Source organism: Lotus japonicus, chromosome 3, assembly GCF_012489685.1.
Source record: "Lotus japonicus ecotype B-129 chromosome 3, LjGifu_v1.2".
NCBI classification, from domain to species: Eukaryota; Viridiplantae; Streptophyta; class Magnoliopsida; order Fabales; family Fabaceae; genus Lotus; species Lotus japonicus.
The window spans coordinates 79,420,718-79,432,879 of NC_080043.1; the positions used below are offsets into that span (position 1 = coordinate 79,420,718).

General features: G+C 34.0%; 1 protein-coding gene across 3 annotated transcripts; it reads left to right on the forward strand.

The window, feature by feature from the left end:
* The first annotated feature begins 316 nt into the window (after window positions 1–316).
* On the forward strand, window positions 317–5,940 carry LOC130746252 (uncharacterized). 3 transcript variants are annotated; one of them, XM_057598816.1, is made up of 9 exons: window positions 317–699; window positions 1,397–1,545; window positions 2,122–2,277; window positions 2,443–2,548; window positions 2,840–3,022; window positions 3,923–4,088; window positions 4,532–4,836; window positions 5,372–5,461; window positions 5,585–5,940. In XM_057598816.1, the coding sequence occupies exons 2-9, from the start codon at window positions 1,531–1,533 to the stop codon at window positions 5,644–5,646; spliced, it is 1,083 nt and encodes a 360-aa protein (XP_057454799.1). In that variant the 5' UTR covers window positions 317–699; window positions 1,397–1,530; the 3' UTR covers window positions 5,647–5,940. The 3 variants fall into 3 exon arrangements, with proteins under 3 accessions (XP_057454799.1, XP_057454798.1, XP_057454800.1); XM_057598815.1 differs by having other exon boundaries at window positions 1,411–1,545; XM_057598817.1 differs by having other exon boundaries at window positions 318–699; window positions 1,397–1,555.
* Window positions 5,941–12,162: the final 6,222 nt, after the last annotated feature.

Consider the following 12,162-nt stretch of genomic DNA (forward strand, 5'->3'; position numbering starts at 1 on the left):
TACGGGTGGAATGTGATACTGATTGAGCGGAACTTGTGACTGCGGTAGATGACCCTAACTCGAATTGTTTTGAGACCAACCTCTGGGAGATAAAAATCGTAATTGAGCTGCGGATTGATTTACTAGAGCGAGGATAAGATTATTACATCTGTGTGTTAGTGTTAGAGGTCCCTCATGTTGAGTTAAAAACTCTCTTATTGAGATATTCCCTCCTTGTTACTTAGCACCTAACTATCTCATATTGTCACAATTATATTTTATTTTTCTTTCTTACTTATTTTCACGCGCTGTCTCTTTCACTCTCACTTCACTTCACCTTTGCTTTGAAGATCTCTCTCTCGCCCACTGTAATTGTAATTTTCTTCCCCAGCAACTCTCACTTTCGCCCACACTTTCCAAAATATCTCCTTAAACCACAATGCCAATTATTCACTGCTCATTTCCATGGAGGATTTTCTCTCTTGAACCTTCTTCACCTTCAACTTCAACCCCCATTTACCTTCTTGCTTTTTTCTACCAAAGTTTCACTCTTTTCTCCTTTCTCTGAGTTGATGCATCATTTTCAAGCTATTTCAGCTTCAACTGGTTGGTGGGGTTTTCTCTATTTATCAAGATAAACACTGTTCTTCTTCTTCTTCTGCTTCTTCTCTTTCCTTCTTCTTTTCTTGTTTGGTTGGAGATTCAGGAACTGGGTTTGAGGTAATATAATGCTAGATCTTCATTTCCCTTTTTTGCTTCATGGGCACTTGATTTTTGGTTCTATGTTGTCTTGTAGCTTAAAAAGTTTGCTCCTTTCAAAGAGTTATTTGCTTGATGAATAAACTTCACTTCCAATTAGGAACTGAGATCTGGTTTTTTCCAGATTTTTATGTCTACTTTGTGATATTAGTTCATGTGAATAAACTATCCAGAACCAGAGCCAACTTTGATTTTTATTTTTTTTTCTCTTGCTGAAGAAATTAAAATTCATCTCAAAATTAGTCATGGTGAAACATCTGATTATTCTTTCATAAGGAATGGTGCCATGGTGGAATTGTTAAGTTGAATGAAAGATGCTACTGGAAATATGGTTTTTTATTTTTGCATGTCAAACTTACTGCACTAATTTTCTTGTGTGTACTTTAGTGTAGTGTGATAAATTAAATTACTATCCTTTCTTTCTAATAAACTTCATATGTACAGTTAATGGACCTTTTTCTTTTCACTGTTTTTTTTTAACCACATAGAGGCAATCACACTTTCTTTACCATATGAGGTTCTCTCTGATTAAGAAGATAGTGATTCTTATGTTTATTTAAGGGTATTTTAAGACAGATGTGAATTTCTTTAAAGATGGTTTTGTTGACTTGAAGCACAACAAACTTATTGAAGCGGTATGGTTTAAAACTCTCATTAGTCTTCTTATTGCAGATGAAAGCTATTTCAACTTGGGGGTGTCATAGACACACATGCTAACAATCTTGGATTCAAAGAAAGTTAGTGATTACTTAAATTTCCAAAAGGCATGCAGTCAATGACCTCTCTGCTAAAATGAAGAACTTGCAGGTTCTCCCATGTACTTACTTTGCAACATCCACAATTTCAATGCTCAATTTGATGGATCTAGTGTGCATGGCCTCATAGGACAGCAGTATTAAGAATATAAATGCATGGCATTGTTTCATTGAAGTTAAGATAAAACCAACACCTTGTATGCATGTTGTGCCCTTTTCTGGTAAAGGGACAAAGTTAACCTAAGGAAACTACTGAATTCTATCATATATTATGTGAACATATATTTTCCCTGCATTGGCTGAACTTGTAACATCAATGGTGAAAATATCATTGGGATTTGTTATATAGCCAGTTAGCCACCCTTTGAGAAATTTCACCATTTCCATGAAAAATACTTAAATTCTCATGTTATTTCTAGTTGTCTAATACTCAGTAATGCTTTAACGAGCAAACTATTTTTATTGAATACTCTAACAAATAAATGATTTTGAACCTGCTGTATCCATCCTTGCTTTCTACTTTGATGGTGATGCGAACTCAGCCTGATCATCCAGATTTGTTTTATTACACTTTTTTGCTTCTTGCATATATTGTAATTATATTAGATTTACTTTTCTGGATTCATAGAGCACGGAAGAATTACAATCGTCAACTCAAGCTTCTCATGAGCCCAAGATTGAACAACCAAACAATCATACGACTGATGCTCCTGTCACAGACTCAGGTTCAGCTTCTGCTTCAAGCAATGATAGCAAAAAGGTTTCACGACAGGATATTGAGCTGGTAAGGATATATAGTGTTTCCTAAACATCTGACTAGTTTCCTACAATTCTCTACTTTTCCACTTTCTCCCTACATCGTGTGGAATGAATATTTACAGGTCCAGAAATTTTAAAGAAACTAGTCTGAACTAATCTGTTTCTTTTATTATTCAAAAACCTTTTGCAGGTCCAGAATCTAATAGAAAGGTGTCTGCAATTATATATGAATAAAGATGAGGTGGTTAAAACGCTACTGACTCGGGCAAAGATAGATCCTGGATTTACCACTCTTGGTAGGCATCTTGAAGTCTGTGTCAGCCCATTTATGTGTTGCATTCTAATGATTAATGACCTGTTGTATATGCTTTTCATTTAAAATCTTTACATCCTTATCATTTTCAATGTTCTATTAAATAAAGTTGTTATTTGGTCTACATGTTGATTACATGGAAATCAGCAAAACCTGATAGTTGAGACCCATTGGTTTTAAAAACCACGACATTGCTTGCATTATTATATAACTTCCTTTAAAAGTGGAAATAAACTCATTTCACATTTTTGTAATCGATGTTTTTTTTATTCAGTGTGGCAGAAGTTGGAAGAAGAGAATGCTGATTTCTTCAGGGCCTACTATATTAGGCTAAAATTGAAAAAGCAAATACTTCTATTCAATCATTTACTGGAGCATCAGTATCATCTGATGAAGTCTCCCATGCCTGCAAAGGTTCCATTGGCTCCAATGCAGAATGGAATCCATCCAATGCCTAGTATATTCTTAACCTCTCATCTATGATCTATTTGTGTGTGTGTAAAATTTGAACCCAAATTATCTTCACTTCACCTCTTTGTATGGACAAAAAATGAACTTATAGTTAAGACTTAAGGAATGACACTTATATTTCACATCTTATGTTATGCAATAATTCTCACTGCATTCTTAACTTCATGGCCAACAATAAGGCAAGGAACAAACCATGTCTCATGGAAGAGGTCTTGATTGGTACTTGCTTGCTTCCCTTTTATGAAAAGGAAAATAGTGAGAAGACTCTCAGGGTTCTTAGAAGTTCTTAAAAACCTTTTAGAGGCTTCATAACTTGTAGTATCTATACGTATAATGAGCAGCCCAATGAGTATTTAAGCTAAATGCAGGGTATCTGCTAATCTTTTATGATTTATGAGCTTACTATTCTCAACTCATGAAGATTTATTTTGGATACTTGAGAAATGGCCAATATGGGTGCTAGTACAAGATTTTCGTATGACTATGTTACTGGAAACTTTCCTTTTCCAGACTGGCTGCAAAAGCTGGGAGCGTCAGTAGTTGTTAATTGTTATGTCTTAGTGTAGTGTATCTTTTTGCTGGAGATTGTTGTTAGTTAGTCAATTCATCGCGGGCTTTGTGCTGCCCAAAATTAAGGAAACTTTTTGCATATTTCTTGGTTGAGTGTTGATTTTTATGGTTTCCTAGGGTTTAATCTGCTATATTAACTCTTGTAAATACTGTTTAGCCTGAGAATATTTGAGCCTTTTTCATGGTCTTTTTGTGTGGATTGCTGAATACCTTTCAATTTGAAAAGCTGATGGCATAAATTATATGCATAAACTTGTGCTTTATATTTTTCTTGTTTTCCTGCGCTATTCTTTAACACCATCTGTTTGCAGTGCAGTCAACAACCTGCCTATCGGATACCCAGTTCTACAGCAACATCCCATTGCAGCTGCAGGTCAACCTCATATTGACCCCATGGGTTGTGGCATGTCAAGTTGTCATGTGGTTAACGGAGTCCCTGCACCGAGCAATTTTCATCCCATTCGGATGAATTCTGGGAATGAGTGAGAACTTCTCCAACTACATATAATTCTATTATGTGCATTCATACATTGAACGATATTGCGTAAAGATCATTTCTGGATGATTTTGCATAGCCAGCTTTTGTATTTTAGCTTTCTGAAATGTCTAAATGGGTGTTTTGTGGTTAAGAAGCTGCAGTTGATTTCTCCAACAGTTTAGTAGTGTGACTGATAAAATGTGTTTCTGACTCTATCAAAATGGTCCATGGTCATGTTTGTATATATTTAATTTTCTTGCTAGGGTTTGCCATGCAACATCCAGTAAAAGGATTTTTTCATGAAACTATGTCCCCGAATTGTGTTTATACACTCTTATGCACATTATATACCCAGATTGTTGTGGTGGTCATGCTTTGGTTGAATCTGGAATACCTTTTCGTTTCTTTCTTTTAAAAGTACTTTGTCTACTTTTGTTCTTGTTGAAGCATGGTGATGGACCACAGCGCTCCTGATGCGGCTCCAACGATTCCACCAAATGGTGTAATGTCATCCGAAATGCCAGTGAGTCCGACTTCAGCATCCAGTGGTCATTTCCCCTTCACTGCATCAGAAATATCAGGAATGGGCACAGATGCATCAGCTCTTGATACCGCATTTACATCTGATGTGGCAAGTTCAGGAGGACTACAACTTGCACCAGATGGCAGCAACGGAATTTCTAGATCGCTCGATCAAATTCAGTGGAATTTTAGCCTATCTGATCTGACAGCAGATTTGCCAAACTTGGGAGGTAATTTCTTAGTTGACTCTCTTATCTTATCCACCTTTTAATATGCAGTTTAGTTACATGTCTTATAGAAGTGAAGTTATTTGAGATGTACAACTTATTCTATCCCTTATATGCCCAAAGTAATCTTGTATATTAAGAAAGGTGAACCTGTTGGAGTCTAAACTAAAGTTTCAACTAGTGCAGTGAAAAGTCCTTCCCAAAAGATGGAAAAAGCATTTAATGTATTGGATTATGAGTAAAATTAGACTTTGAACTGTTCTGTTTCCTTATCTATGGAGAACTGTTAGTGTGCAAATATTCTTTTAGTTATCATAAACATATCTACTATTTTTGCAGCACCTTTAAACAATTTGCTATTGATGACTTAAGTGCTATCAAATCGCAGTAAATGATGCATAAACATTTTAGTTATTGCTAAATGCAGTCAAGGATTATAGTTAATATTTTACGTGTCCATCATCTCTTCATATTTTATATGCTCATCATTGTGGGCATTTTCATGCATTTTTAATGAATTATGTTGAATTTTATGCAGACCTAGGAGCTCTTGGAAACTATCCTGGCTCACCATTTTTGCCATCTGATTCTGACATGTTGCTCGAGTCACCAGATCAACAGGATATAGGTAATGTTAAATACTATCCTGGCTCACCATTTTTGTCATCTAATTTTGTTATTGCTTGTAGTTTTGAGGTTCAGTTTATGTTTGATTTAACAAAACCTTTTTTTTTTTTTTTTTTAATTTCAGTGGATGATTTCTTTGCTAACTCTGAGCCACAATGTTCTCAATCAGATGAGGAGAAAACTTAAGGTGAGGCAAGTTGTCATTAATTGTTAGGTTAGGAGAGAATTAGGATTAATAAATGTCATCTAGCTTACTTTACCTGGCATACAGGCTTACTGTTACCAATGTGTAGGCATCCTCACCATGAGGATACAATGTCAGATTGACAGTTGTAATCTTTTGCATTCTTTTCAGAAATCTGTTATCAGGAATAGATGGGGACAGTGAATAGGATGTAATGTAGTTGTTTAATGCATTTGGATATATTTAATTATACATTGCTTGGATTCTAGTGAAAATATTGGTATCATTTCTAGTTATGAGTTTCACATTATATAGTGAGATTAATGTGTTGAAAAGTTGTACATAAATTTTGGTTTAAAAAGGTATCCCATAGTAGGCAGTCATGAGACTAATCCTCCTAAGCTCTGAGATCACGTTAAGTGAGTAGACATCTCCCAGTAAATCCTTCTCCATACGCATGATTGATGATATTCGTTAATGAAATTTAGGAATTGGTGAATGATAGAGCGGGTTTGTTCAAATTTTCAATTATTTTTTATTCAAAATCAAATTTTCAAATTGGATCTATAGCTTTTTTTGGGGTCAAAGGATCATAATCCATTCAAAACCCAAAGGGTTACCTAACGGCACTTACAACATGCGAGAACAAATCTCAACGAGTGATATCGTAATGCATCACATAAGCAATTACAGGAACAAACATGCACACTCAAATATCAAAGTTGAACATAAGCTAAAAACATGATGTAAAAACCCTAAGAGTCATATACAAAAGCCTCTAAACCTCCAAAGTAGCATAGAGAACCATGTTGACTTCTGAGCGAATAAGCTAATTAAGTCTTCAAATTTGAACAGGGATTTATAGCTTAAGTTGGTGGTTATCAATTATTTGGCATGAGGGAATGGGCTAAATGGGCTAAATGAGAGAATGGACCAAATGTAAAGGATCCAAATTGTGGCGCTGAATAACATTTATGATAAGATTATATTTATCGCGCCCTGGTCCAAGAAGGGAACCACAATAAACTCTTGTTGTCTTCTCTATTTTTATCTTACATTAAATTGGATGGGGACTAAGGGAACGTTTGGTACACAGGTGGGAAGATAACATAATATGATATATGAGTTATGTTCTATGTTTGTCATGTTTGTGAAATGGAACAGAACATGACTTAAGGCTCCAGGAGCGATACATTTTGGTTCCCTGAAAAATGGTGGAACGGAAGGGAACATAACAAACTCAATATCTTACTATCAGGGGAATTGGATAGCAAGGATTGCAAAAGTTTTCAAACTTCGGTTAATAAAAGACTGGTACTCATTTGGATGCTTATCAAAAGACCTCAAGCCTATTCAAAGCATTTTTTGGTAGACAAGTTCTTATAAGTTTAATAAACCGGTATCTGAACAGATTAGTCTTAAAAGAACCTATACTGAAGTTTACCAAAAAAAAATCAAATAAGGTTTTTTAAACATAATTCAAACCCAATATTTTTTTGTGTTTCATGAAGTTTATGAAGAAATAAATTTCCTTGACAACTTTTATTTAAGAAAGATTAGTAGACAAGTTTATGAACAATATTTATCTGACAACATTTTTATTAAGAAAGATTTTGAAAAAGTTCATATTTGCACTAGTAAGTCATATGACAAGTTTTATGAATTACACGACACTTGAAGGCTGTAAGCTACATAATCAAACATCATAGCTGATTGCGAAAATTTTATTTTCAAAATTAAATTAAATTTTTAATCTTAATATTCGAATTGCCTTTATGAAAAATAAATCCACTTTTGCACTGGACTAGACGAAAGTGGTGTACTCTACTTTCTGATGGGCCATCGCAAGTCGAATAATGATTTGTTGACACCTAAAAAATGAGGTGGAATGAGGTGGAGGAAGAGAGATAGGAAGAAAAATAAGAGAGATAAAGTAAAAGATGTGATAAATGATAAGAGGAGAGAGATAGAGATAAAAATAGGTGAAAATGAAGTGTATAAAATAAGATGTGTGTATATATCATTGTTGATCGCAAGACACAATGACCATGACTAAAAGCTAAAGCAATTAATCATGCAACTACTTTTGACCCAAAAGAAAAAATAAAAAACCACGGAAGCACTTCTTATTCACTCGATCAAGGTCATTTTTTAATTATTGAAAAGATCAGTTCATTTTAATATATTCTTTTATTGTTTGGCAAGGGATAATGTCCTATGTTAATAATTTCAAAATGTCCTATGTTAATTACTGGATTTATTATTTATACTGACTTGCAGATAATTTCTCAATTTAAAATCGATGTGCATCATTTGAGTCACCTATAGTGTAATTGAGATGATAAAATTTCAAAAGCGAGTGATGTTGTTAGAAGTATTGCATTGATTAGAGATAAATCATAAATAGTCTTTATAAGGGTAGTGTACATCTAAACTCTTGAGCTAGTTTTTGTGGTTGAGTATATATCTCTCAATTTCTAATATGATATCAGAGTCTATCCTAGATCCGTTTGTTGTTTGTTGTGTAGAAATCTCATATTTGGGACACCCGTTGTTGTTGATTCCACGTTCCAATTGTTAAATCATGGATGGGGGGTGTTAGAAGTCTCATATTGGCTAGAGACAGAACAAAGACAACCTTTATAAGGGGTAGTGCAAACCTCAACTCTTGAACTAACGTTTGTGGTTGAGTATAAGCCTTCTAATTTCTGATAGATATTGTTCCCTTTGAACTCAAACTTGAGTGATTTCTCAATTATCATGTCATTCGCCCCTTTAAGAATCATCCCAACTCCACTTTCTTTAAAATTTGATGAATCGTCCATTGACAATACCCACGCAACTTTCCCTTCATCGACTATTTTAGCTGACAGCTCTACCGGAAAACCCGACAAGACCCGAGCTTTGACTTGGTCCCTTAGCTTGAAAATCAAGCCATACTATGAGAGCTCCACTGACCACGAAACCAATCGTCCAGCCAGTTTGTGCAAGATCTGTCTGCTTCAATAGAAATCCCTCTTGATTTTAACTTGGAAACTCTAGAAATTACGACTGAGTCGCCACGTCGAAATCAAAACTGCTAGTGCCGCCTTCTCAATCTTTTGATGTTGCGCCTCAACTCCTTAAAGGGCTCAACTAACAAAGTAAATTATATTATGTTGTTAGTCAACCTCCTCAATCAAAATTGAGTTCATTGAATGTCAGTTACGAAGAAATAAAGTAACATCAGAATACCTGCTTGTGCTTCATATAGAATTGCATGCGTCAACTACAAGGTAAATGGTAAAAATTGTTTCAATACTTGATCTTCACCCTTTTCATTAACACGTGTTCACAAAAAATTGTTTCCAATTTAAAATACTCTCTTAATTTTATTATCTATTCATTGAAAAAATATATAAGAATTGGTGGAAAATTAATATTACAATATTTTACACATGCCTCTCTTCTTTTTTTTATTATATTTAAATTTTAATTATGGTATATCTTAATTGAGTGTGAGCCTATGACAACCCTGAATAGTCATAGTCTCATCAAACAATTGGGCTATTACAATCGGGCCTCGGAACCAGTATAACCTCCAACACCTTGTGCTTTCTCCTAGTCTCGCCAAACTCTTGTTATCATTTTTATTATATATATCTTATCTCCTTTCTTCCTTTCTCTCACTCTTTACATTTTCTCTCCAAAATATCTTTCAATTTGACCTTGTATCCACAAACCTCAAATTCCTCAAAACAGGTCTCTCTCTCTCTCTCTCTCTCTCTCTCTCTCTCTCGATCTCGATCTCTCTCTCGATCTGGATCTGGATCTGGATCTCAATCTGGATCTCGGTCTCCCTCTTTATCTGTGTGTTGGTATTTTTAGGGTTTAGGGTACCGAGTACTATACTTGTTAGGGTTTTCTTTTAATTTTAGCCTAATCTATATGTAACTATAAGCCTCTTTTTTTGCAGATTAGCTTCTTCACGTGATTTCAAGGCTTTCTTCTTCCTCTACTTATTCTTCTTCAATCGAGGTGAAGTTGGGAATATCCTTGTTTTTTTGTGTTTTAACGTTTTTTGCTTGAATGTTTATTTTTTATGTAATTGATGGGTGGCTTTGTTTTCAGCTTCAAATGTCGCTGGTTTCATAATAATTTCTTTTCTTCTATGATTAATGTGTTTAGTTAGATTTCATGCATTTTATCAAAATTCTCTCTTTCTTTCTCTCTCTCTCTCTCTCTCTCTCGATCTCCCTCTTTATCTGTGCGTTCGTATTCTTAGGGTTTAGGGTACGAGTATTATACTTGTTAGGGTTTTCTTTTAATTTTAGCCTAATCTATATGTAACTATAAGCCTCTTTTTTTGCAGATTAGCTTCTTCACGTGATTTCAAGGCTTTCTTCTTCCTCTACTTATTCTTCTTCAATCGAGGTGAAATTGGGAATATCCTTGTTTTTTTATGTTTTAACGTTTTTTGCTTGAATGTTTATTTTTTATGTATTGATGGGTGACTTTGTTTTCAGCTTCAAATTGGGAATATCCGTGTTTTGTTAGATTTCATGCATTTTATCCAAATTCAACTCGGCTTGTAGATCCATTTCATTTCTCAAGTGAAGATACATTTGATTCATTATATTTTTCTTGAGTTTGCATTTGTGTGTTTGTAATTTTAGGGTTTAGAGCACTCTATTTGTTTGCGTTTTCTTTTAATTTTAGCCTAATCTATATGTAATTATAAGTCTCTCTTTTCGCAGATTGGCTTCTTCATGTGATTTCAAGGCTTTCTCCTTCCTCTACTTATTCTTCTTCAATAGAGGTAATATTGGAAATATCCTTTTTTTTGTGTTTTAATTTTGTTGTTTGAGTTTTTATTTTTATTTAATTGATGTGTGACTTGTTTTCAGTTTCAAATGGCATTGGTTTCATAATAATTACTTTTTATTCTATAATTAATGTGTTTAATAAGGTTTCATGAATCTGTATCAAAATTCAACTCAATCAGGTTTATCTATTTCATTTCTCAAGTGAAGATACATTTGATTCATTATGTTTTTCTGAGTTTGCAATTGTTCCCCAGTTGTCTAGAAATGGCCCAACATATTTTTGATGGTAGTAAAGTTTCTTTGTGAGTCGGTTTGAAAAGGCTATTGGAGAAGTTATTTTTTTGTTTAATTTGACACATTTATTTTGTGGAAAATACAAATGTGTCATAAGATTAACTATAGATTTTTTAAAATGTGTCTTTTTTTACTTTAAGATCTTATTTTTCATGGGATGATGAGTATTTTTAAAGTAAATTATCGTCTCTATATGATAGCTCAAGTGGTAAGATCTGAAAGACATATAGGTTGGGGAGGGAAAAGTTAAATGATCAATCACTAGAAGGTGTAATTTATCTTTCCAATAGACAAAAAAAGTACATTATTAAATTTTATACATGGAAGAGTAATCCTTGAATAGGGGTAGGAACTTTCCTTCGCAAATGAGATTCCCCGAATTAGATTTGAATCCCCATTCTCATAAATCATTTGAATTCTAATTCTCATAAATCTCATATAAAGCCACATATCATGGTTTACTTTTCTATCTTGCCTTTGTGTGTGTATCTTGAGTTAAGTACTAGAGTCATTACTCATTGCTATGATTTTTTTTACTCTTAAATAAAGATTAATCCTTAAGAACATGAGAAAACATCTCGTTACCATTAGATCTTTGATATTTTGTTAGACTGATTATCTTGCTATTGGAAACATTAATAGAAAAATTTACATAAACTGTTTTTTTTTTCTTTAATTTTTGGAAGGTTAGATCTAATTGAAGTTGATGACTTGAAAGAGAAAGTTCTTGAAGTGAAAGAGCATTATTGGACCAAAATTCCAGCTTTGATGTCAAAGTCAGATTATAACCTGTTTCAAAAGGTGAAACATGATGCAAAAGGCACATCTACCCTCCATGAACCTGAAGGCGCATCATCAAATCATGTAATTCTGATCAGTGATGATGAAAAGGAAGGGGAACAAGGTCAGCTGAAATACAAAGGAAAGTCAATTGAAGTTAAAGATAAAAGTATATTGTCAAAACTCAAACATGTCAGCGAGAGAAAATATAGTCCAAGGCAATATAAATTGAATTATCGCCCTGAGGTCATTGACAAGACATTGGAAAATGGAATGAATACTGGGGTAAGTGTGAAGAATAAATACATAGGTCATTATCTGGTTCCTGGATCTTCAAGTGTTTCATGGAATGAAATAGAAGAGGTTGCATTTACCATTGGTCTTCATATATTTGGGAAGAACTTTGTTCTTGTGAAAAATTTTATTGGTAACAAGACAATGAATGACATACAAACATTCTACTATGGAAAGTTTTACCAGTCTGAAAACTATCGAAGGTGGGATGAATATATGAAAATAGATGGCGAAAAATGCAATGCACATAGAAAAAGGAAATGCGGTAGAAAATGTGAAAGATGCAGGAAAAGAAATTTCACCAGACCATGGAAGAAAGAACTTTTATCTCGCTTACAACTGTAT

Excerpts from the sequence above, each read along its gene's own strand:
- LOC130746252 (XM_057598816.1), top strand. Across the intron at positions 3,023-3,922 it reads TGGAATCCATCCAATGCCTA|TCAACAACCTGCCTATCGGA; the intron begins GTATATTCTTAA and ends TTTGCAGTGCAG. Across the intron at positions 4,837-5,371 it reads AGATTTGCCAAACTTGGGAG|ACCTAGGAGCTCTTGGAAAC; the intron begins GTAATTTCTTAG and ends AATTTTATGCAG.